The sequence below is a fragment of the Phyllopteryx taeniolatus genome, chromosome 11, assembly GCF_024500385.1.
Source record: "Phyllopteryx taeniolatus isolate TA_2022b chromosome 11, UOR_Ptae_1.2, whole genome shotgun sequence".
Lineage (NCBI taxonomy): Eukaryota > Metazoa > Chordata > Actinopteri > Syngnathiformes > Syngnathidae > Phyllopteryx > Phyllopteryx taeniolatus.
Genome location: NC_084512.1, coordinates 11138218 through 11147131, shown reverse-complemented (window position 1 = coordinate 11147131; position 8914 = coordinate 11138218). Strand labels below are relative to the sequence as shown.

The window sequence follows — 8914 nt, the reverse complement described above, 5'->3', positions numbered from 1 at the left end:
GCAATGGAATCTTAAACGTAAATGTGTTGTTTAGTCGGAGTATATTGTCGAGGAACCAAACATTAGCGGGCCGACACTACCAAGGAACCACCGTCAAACACACTGCTGGAAAGATAAACGTCCTAGGAGTACATATTCTTTTTTTTTTTCAACTTTCATAATGTCCGATGAGGAAGATGATTATATGTCCGATGCTTTCCTCAGTCAAATGTAAGTGATGTTTTTAGACGGTATTTGTATTTTGACGTGCGACATTGCTGGTTTGGGCTGTTTTTGTACGATTGGAAAATATTTAAGCATACAGTACTTAAAACGTTTCTTTTCGTGTTTTGCCTATTGTAAAATAATGTACAACAACATATAGCATGAAATATAATAGTGGATTTAAATCAGTAAATTACCGTGTCATTTTGTTATTATAATAATGCCTGTTTTTTTCTGTGTCAGACAAGATGTCAAACCAGGTGTCACCATGGTGAGGCGAGTAAAAGAAGCAATGAAACGGGAAGAAAAGCACAAAGAGATTAACATTAAAAATCGTCAAAAAACCTTCAAGGAGCAAGAAAAGGAAAGCCGTGAAACAGCTTTACAGAGCTCCATTAGTAATAACAATAAGGGATTTGCACTTTTGCAGAAAATGGGTTACAAAGCTGGGCAAGGCCTTGGAAAAGAAGGCACGTGTTATTCTTGTCTGCTTACTGAAATTTGATCTGCTCCTGTATTTTGTGCATGTGTTGCTGATAATATCATTTAACATTTTAGGGGCTGGCAGAGTTGATCCAATCCCACTGAATATTAAAACTGGTAAGAGGCATTTTGTCATGCTTGTTACATTTAGTATAAAAAGTAAATTATGTTCTTTAACTATTTTCATCCTTTAATGAACCAGACAGAGGTGGCATTGGGATGGAAGAGGCAAAGAAGAGAAAATCTGAGGAGGAACTGGAGCAGTATCGAAAAAAAATACATGCCAAACAACATAATGAGACCAAATCCCTGGCAGATTTTAGGTAAAGACTACGTGAATCTGTGCCTCTGAGCACTGATCCATCATAGAGTACCAATGTTTCATAGTCTGTCTCTGCCCGCGCTGTCTTCTTTCCAGGTCAAGAGTAAGGACTGAGAGAGAGGAGCGAAAAATTGAAGGAGACCTCAGAAGAAGTCAACGAGCCTGTGAGCAGTTGGATTCTCAGAAGGTTGGAGAATTATTGGTTCTAGCAAAGATATCTGGACATCACTGACCGTAGTAAAGAAAATGATGTATCACTTCAGTATATGGTAACCAGACAGAAAAAAATGACATAAACTGTACATTCACAGGATGTTGGTATAAAAATAGTTCTGGAGTTTTTCTTTGTCTAAATAATTAGTGTTTTCATTTCAGGGCATCACAGTGCCCAGGGAAGAATGGTACTGGCCCAAAGTCGGGGCTGAAGAGGAGACAGATGATCTTAATGAAGAAGAAAAGGAGGAAGAAGATGAGATTTGGGAATTAACTGTTAGTTCTTATTAATTTTGTAAAAATATTGTACAAATCCAAATTCTGCAGTCAAGTCAATTAGGTATTATGTGCTATGGTTATATAGTACAGGGTGGAGAGGTGCCTGTTTAACTTCCCAAACAGTGCTATCTTCACTTCACATGCAGCTCCTCCACCAACTCTCCATAAGGGTCCAGTTGGTGCATGTGTGTGTTTCTGATTTAGGGAATTTTTAGAAAACCATGTACAGTACCACCATAGGTTGCAGCTAATAGAGTAATCTTTCTCTTACAGTCCTTTGACCAACTGCAAATGTTGACATCCTATTTAAGAGGGATCCATTTTTACTGCATATGGTGTGGAACGACCTATAATGGTAAGCTTCATCAAAACATTACACTTTTTGTTTTATTCCCTTTGTTTATTGACTGAAATATTTTCCTCTTTCCAGATCAGGAAGACCTGTCCTCGAACTGTCCTGGGGACACAGCAGCAGACCATGAATGAACTTAACCAATATAGTATATGTGCAGACCTGCATGTAGTCTTCTACATTGTGAAAAGGACAATAACAATAGGCAGTCATAGTATTGATATATGGAGGCAAACTGATCCTATTACCTGTATATGTTTGGCCTTTTTTGCATTTTGGACATTTTTTTTGAAACAAGGTTACATTTAAATGGAGAAACAATATTTGTTTTTAAAATGTCTCAGTATTTACATACATTTAATTTGTATAACATACAGTACATGTTTTAAAATGAGGAACAATGTGAAAAAGCTTTAAAATTAAAAAGAGTATGCATACGGATTAGAGACGGGCACTCAAGTGACAACAGAAGGAAGAAGAGCTGGAGGTGGCCGAGATGATGTTGGGGTCCACCTTCGGCGTGACCAGATTGGATAGGATTAGAAATGATCTCATCCGAGGGACAGCCGAGGCTAGACATTTTGGAGACAAAGTTCGAGAGACCAGACTTCGATGGATTGGGCACGTTCAGAGGAGAAGTAGTATATTGGTAGAACGATGATGAGGGTGGAGCTGCCAGGCAAGAGAGCTAGAGGAAGACCAAAGAGTATATTGGTAGAACGATGATGAGGGTGGAGCTGCCAGGCAAGAGAGCTAGAGGAAGACCAAAGAGAAGGTTGATGGGTGTAGTGAGGGAATAAATGAGGGCAGTTGGTGTTAGAGAGCAGGATGCAGGAGATAGGCTTACATGGAAAAGGATGGCATGCTGTGGCGACCCCTAACGGGACAAGCCATAAGGAAAAGAAGATGATTAGAGGAGGCAATTTTTTACATGTGAGGAGACTGATGAAATGGTGGAAGGATCTAAACTGGACAGTCTACTGTAGTAATTGATTTGAGGAAGAAACCTTAACCAAGTCAATAACTACTGGATTTTTTAATGTAAGAGTGTATTCCACCACCATTATGATGGTACAATTGTCAAAAATATGGCCATACTGAAGCCTATTGCAAAGCAAGACAAAGTTTTGGGAAGTGTGGAGGTGGACGTCCAGCCATCCATCCATTTTCTACCGCTTATCCGAGGTCGGGTCGTGGGGGCAATAGCTTTAGCAGGCACGCCCAGACTTCCCTCTCCCCAGCCACTTCATCCAGCTCTTCCGGGGGATCCCGAGGCGTTCCCAGGCCAGCCGAAGGATGTAGTCTCTCCAGCGTGTCCTGGAGGTGAACATGAGTATGCAAAATGTAGCAAAATTAAAATGTTATAATTCTGCTGTGTTACATATGGAGAATGTGGGGTGAGGAAAAGGGCTATAGAAATACTGTACGATAAGTTAAAGTTGGAGGAAATTTATATACAAAGGGTGCTAAATTATTTAAATCAGCAAAGTAGTAAGCAAGGTCATGAAATCATGGGAAATTATTGCAAAATACAAGAGGATGTTGTGATTGTAATTAGGCAAATTTTCTATGCTTTACTGCTGAAGTGATCAATTGCACCCAACAAACTGAACATAGAGCAGAAAAAAATAGCTATCATTGTGGATAGTGCCATAAAATATGTAGATATTAAAGGAATAATTTGGGAACGAATACATGATGAACTAAAGAACAGGGAATAAACCATCTCACCCCCTAATGTAAAGCTTGGAGTATTATTTTTTTCTTCGTCTATATATATATATAATGTTTGAGCACAACGTACGGGACGAGATAGATTTGAAAATGTTGTTTGTTTGATTTTTATTTTGTTTAATGAACAAGTAACTTTAGAATATTGTAAAGCAAAACAGGAATCAATACAGATCTATGGGTTGCGATAATGCAGTAATTCAGCATGGAAACCACCGTTCAGCATACAGAAGAAGTAGAAGCTTGTCGGGCGAGTTATTAGGATTCCCACGTAGACAAGACACGCCCCACTGCAACATGATTGGCTCCTGTGTCGCAGGAAAGGCAGGCTACACAGTTGTAACGAGATGACCATCCCATACATGTATCACATTTGTATGAAATAAAAATAAATAAGTTTGTTATGGTTAGCTTTAGGGCTAGGTTTGGGGCTTAAGGTGGTTTAGGATGGGTTAAGGTTAGAATTACGGTGGGTTAGTTTTAATGGGATATTCACGCACTTGTCATAGCTTGTACTGTCCGGAAGCAGTAGGCCATGTTCCAAAGGAATACAGGAGCCAATCATAGTGCGTGTCCTGGAGCCAGTAATATTAGAGCAGGGCGTGTCCTGCCTTGAAACAACGTGGCAATCCTAATAACGCGGTCGGGCTCCTTGATCACCACTTGCAGTGCTAGAGTTCATTATTCATTTGGAAAAATAACCTATTACGAAACCGTCTCTTGCTCCTTCTAGTTTTTCCACGTTATGACTAATTTGCCTATTGGTTACGTCTGAATGTACTTTAATGGTCTGTATTTTATTGGAGGTCTGGCTCTGGCAGTCTCGTTTCATAATCACACAGTTTGGACATAATATCCATAAATGGAAATGGTTCAACTCTTCAGCGTGTGTGTAAGACACATGTTGATTTTGAGTGAGCGTGACAAATTCCTTGGAAACCCAATAAGGGCGGACTGAATATCTTATCGTGTACATTTAAATTCCTGTTGTTACCTTTGTGTGGAGGTGAACCTGCGCAGGAAGAGTTACAACATTGCAATTCATGAAACGCTGGTGTCTTGCCTGAAATTGAAAGTACGTTTGTGGCAGAAGCAGATGTAAACATTTAGCACGTTCTTACGCTGAAAACAGTAGAGCGTAAAACACCTTATATTGTATTTTTTACAGGTGATTTTCACGCACGCAATCCATCATTGCAAACGGGGTCCGGTTTGGCGCGTTTATTAGGGAATTCTGTGTTTTCAGACTACACGCGAAGGCACCACGCGGAGGCAGGAAGTTTTCATTCGGACAAATCGAAACCGATCATAAACTAGACTAGTACTGTGCTAGTACACTGTAGTTGACACCGTCGTATCAACAAGAGCACCGGTAAATCCGAAATTTCTTTTAAAATATATCTATACAGGTATATGGTAATTTGTGTATGACGCTAATTTGTGTTGATAATGGTCAATTTGTTTCTAGATACTGTTTTTTGATGGATACTGAAAATTACGTAGCTAAATTGAACGAGTACACTCAGAGAACACGTTCGGAATTGAAGTACGAGGACGTCAGAACCGATGGCCCGGATCACATTAAAACGTGTGTTGAAAACAATCCGATTGCACGATGAGGGTTTTGTTAAAGGATTGCCCAAGTTAGTTTTCAACTTTAATACAGGTTGTCATGTTAAATGTTTGTTGTTTTTTAACCACAGATTTGCCATAAGAGTTGTAGTCAATGGCGAGGCATATCCAGAGGGCGTGGGAAACAATAGGAAAGAGGCCAAAAAGAACGCTGCCAAATATGCTTTAGAAAGTTTAATGGAAGAGGTGAATCCAGATTGCACATATCATTTTGTGTATTTATTGTATGTATTTTGGTATTCGTGTTAAAATAGAAGAGAGAATGTGAATGGAGAGTATGTTTCATGTTGACAGAAGGAGCATGCATCAGATGCTTCTCTTGGACCAGTCAGTCAAACAGTCAAAAATCCCGTGTCCTGGCTCTATGAGTATGGCCACAAAATCAAGATGGCAGTCAAAATTATGGATTCCATAAGACCTGGATCGTACGAGCCTTTTCAGTAAGCCTGTGCCTCAATAATGCTGTCAAGTTAGAAATGGAAAATTGCTGATGCAACATTTTGTTTACATAAGATGTAGATTTTTAGTTGGGGACATTAAGTATCCAGTTGCCACTGGGACAACAAAGAAGGAAGCTAAGGAAGAAGCTGCTAAGCTTGCATATCATGAGATATATGAAGTGTCACTGGTAAGAAATCACACTTTACAATCATGCTCGGGTCTGTCTGCAAAATTTTGGGAAAATTGCAGAACCTCACGGGAGCTACTGCTATGCTTTTTTTTTGTGTGCCACATACGTATTGTACGGAAGCGTATGGCATTCACTTGGATAAAAAAAAAAACACCTGTTTTTCTGAGTAATTTCTTTAAGGGCTTTGTTTTTTTAAATATTTTTTTCTGTTTTTCTGAGTATTTTTCTTCCTGTTTTTCTGAGTAACCCCACCCCCCTGTTTTTCTGACAATTTTTTTTTTAGTTATTGGGACACATCGAACTCAGGCGAGAGCCTGCGAACTGCAAGTGACTCTTTGTGGACTCCGTAGTAAGACCGGGTTATTTAGTTTGATCAAGTTTTATTTTGCTATGGGTTTAAGACAGAGGGAGATACTCCTGTCTTTGAGTCACATAGTTGGTATTGTTATTAGTCATTAGAAAGAAAAAAAAATACACAGAAAAATAGGGGAAAAAAAATACTCGGAAAAACAGGGTAAAAAATAGTCATAAAACGGGGGGAAATTAGACAGAAAAATAATTAGTCAGAAAAACAGAAAAAAATACTCAGAAAAACAGAAAAAAATATTTAAAAAAACTAAACATTCAAATAAATTACTCAGAAAACAGGAGTTTTTTTTTATCCAAGTGAATGCAATACACTTCCGTAGCCACAAAAGGCAATCTATCAAAAATATTGTATTTATTTTAAGAGTGAAAATGAGAAAACCTCTGGTTCTTCAAATCATGAAAAGGAGGAAATTTCAGCGATCTGGTAAGCACAATCCGTAGCACATTTGTGTTCTACACCAGTGGACTAGCCTATCTGATTTGATAAATTTCTACTTTGGTACCACAGTGATGAACTACGAAGTTTGAAGGCTGAAGAAGATGGCTCTGTCAAGACCAATTTTGTCGGCGCTATCAACGACTACTGTCAGAAAACACACCGCACTCTAAAATTTATCGAAGTGGCGAGAAGCGGCCCATCTCATAACCATATGTATGGCCAAGTCTCCATCTAGGCACTCAGGAATACGCACATTTCAACACTATTAAGTTTAAATGTTGCCTCTCCGTCAGTACAGATTTTACTACAAGTTAGTGATTGATGGCAAGGACTACACTGTGACTGCAGGAAATACTATCAAGGAAGCCAAGCAAAATGCTGCTCAGTCGGCCCTCTCTGCCCTTGAAAATGAAGACACTGAGGTATTATTTATTGGCTGCTGTTATACTGTACTGTGGAAAATATTCTGTTCCAGGATACTCGTTTAAATTTTTAAGGTTAAGGTGGATGACTGGTTAGAGCGTCTGCCTCACAGTTCTGAGGACCGGGGTTCAATCCCCTGTGTGGAGTTTGCGTGTTCTCCCTGTGCCTGCGCGGGTTTTCTCCGGGCACTACGGTTTTCTCCCACATCCCAAAAACATGCATTAATTGGAGACTCTAAATTGCCCGTAGGTGTGACTGTGAGTGCGAATGGTTGTTTGTTTGTATGTGCCCTGCGATTGGCTGGCAACCAGTTCAGGGTGTACCCCGCCTCCTGCCCAATGATAGCTGGGATAAGCTCCAGCGCACCCGCAACCCTAGTGAGGAGAAGCGGCTCAGAAAATGGATCAATGGCTTATTTGGTCCTCATATTCTTCTTTATTTACTTGAAATAATGTATCTTCTATCTATGGCAGCGACGTATAGTGACAAGAAGAGCAGTTATAGTAAATGCTTTTCCCCTACAGGCAAAAGTTATCGTATCTCACGTGAGTAAACCCCTCACATCTTTTCATGGGAAAACACTGAATAAATTACATTTTGCTACAATGTAAAGTAGTCATTTTACAGCTTATAAATCGTCAAAAGAATTCAGTCATTCATTTTCCGTAACACTTATCCTCACTAGGGTCGCTGGAGTCTATCCCAGCTATCTTTGGGTGAGAGGCAGGGTACACCCTGACCTGGTCGCCAGCCAATCGCAGGGCACATATAAACAAACAACCATTCGCACTCACATTCACACCTACGGGCAATTTAGAGTCTTCAATTAACCTACCGTGCATGTTTTGGGGATGGGGAGGAAACCGGAGTACGTGGAGAACATGGAAACTCCAGATTTGAACCCGGGACCTCAGAACTCCGAGGGGGATGTGCTAACCAGTCAGTGGCGCCTCAAAAGAATTCAACTCACAGAAATTAATATCTAAACCACTGGCAACAAATGTGAGTATACCCATCAGTGAAAATGTCCAAATTGGACTTAATTTCCCTCCCAGTGTCATGTGGAGGTATTGTGTTATCGCTCTCACACTCGGAAGGTGGAGGAGGAATGTCTTGGAACATCCACCAGCTCCGTAATGTCATCAGGAATGAATGGAAGATGAATCCATTGCCAACCTGTGAACTCCATGCCCTAAAGGGTTAAGGCAGTGCTGGAAAATAATGACCACATATAGAATATTGACACTTTGTCCCAAATTGCTTACTTTTGTTGTCTGTGGTTAGGACATACATGGCTGTATGTTGAGTAATTTTGAGGGGACAATTCACTGTTATACAAGGTGTACACTAACTACTTTTACATTGTAGCAAAGTGTAATTTCTTCAGTTGTCCCATGAAAATATATGGTAAAATATAAAAAAAATATGAGCTAGTACGTAATTGACTTGTGTATATATTTTTGTGACATCTTTGTTTGGTGGTGTGCCGTGAGATATTTCAAATGTAAACTGTGTGCCTTGGCTCAATTAAGGTTGGGAAACTGATCTAAAGTTACTGTATGTATTTATTGTGTGCCTCACAGGTCTTGCGGTCCTCCCGAAGTACACCAAGCAGCAGGGTGTCCTCTCCAAACTTGTTGTAAGTTGCTGACTGAGAAGTACCTCAAATTTGTGTTTGATTCTCAGAAAATATTCTCTCTTGATTTTTAAAGTGGATCCCTTGATGCAAAATTAAAAAACAAGATTATGACCCCCCCAAGTGTTTCGGGACAATTTGATGAGTCTTCTCCCAAGTTTCAGGTGTGTTATTACCAATACAATAAACATTATGTATAC

General features: G+C 39.8%; 2 protein-coding genes across 11 annotated transcripts in view; both read left to right on the top strand.

Annotated features, from left to right (window-relative positions):
* Positions 1-29: 29 nt before the first annotated feature.
* Positions 30-2176, top strand: gpatch11 (G patch domain containing 11). 3 transcript variants are annotated; one of them, XM_061789817.1, is made up of 8 exons: positions 30-210; positions 448-674; positions 763-804; positions 890-1010; positions 1106-1196; positions 1385-1498; positions 1775-1856; positions 1932-2176. In XM_061789817.1, the coding sequence occupies exons 1-8, from the start codon at positions 161-163 to the stop codon at positions 1985-1987; spliced, it is 783 nt and encodes a 260-aa protein (XP_061645801.1). In that variant the 5' UTR covers positions 30-160; the 3' UTR covers positions 1988-2176. The 3 variants fall into 3 exon arrangements, with proteins under 3 accessions (XP_061645801.1, XP_061645803.1, XP_061645802.1); XM_061789818.1 differs by having other exon boundaries at positions 72-210; positions 453-674; XM_061789819.1 differs by lacking the exon at positions 448-674 and having other exon boundaries at positions 71-210.
* A 1533-nt stretch (positions 2177-3709) lies between these two features.
* eif2ak2 (eukaryotic translation initiation factor 2-alpha kinase 2) overlaps positions 3710-8914 on the top strand; it is an 11268-nt gene continuing 6063 nt past the window's right edge. For 3 of the 8 annotated variants that reach the window (XR_009790752.1, XM_061789809.1, XM_061789812.1), the window contains exons 1-9: positions 4973-5172; positions 5288-5402; positions 5511-5656; positions 5730-5844; positions 6579-6640; positions 6725-6868; positions 6954-7077; positions 8662-8717; positions 8791-8878. Coding sequence is in view for 7 of the 8 variants with exons in the window: in XM_061789809.1 (XP_061645793.1) it covers positions 5012-5172; positions 5288-5402; positions 5511-5656; positions 5730-5844; positions 6579-6640; positions 6725-6868; positions 6954-7077; positions 8662-8717; positions 8791-8878 (1011 nt within the window). In the remaining variant the exon portion in view is untranslated. The other 5 variants (XM_061789815.1, XM_061789816.1, XM_061789811.1 and 2 more) reach the window with 4 other exon arrangements.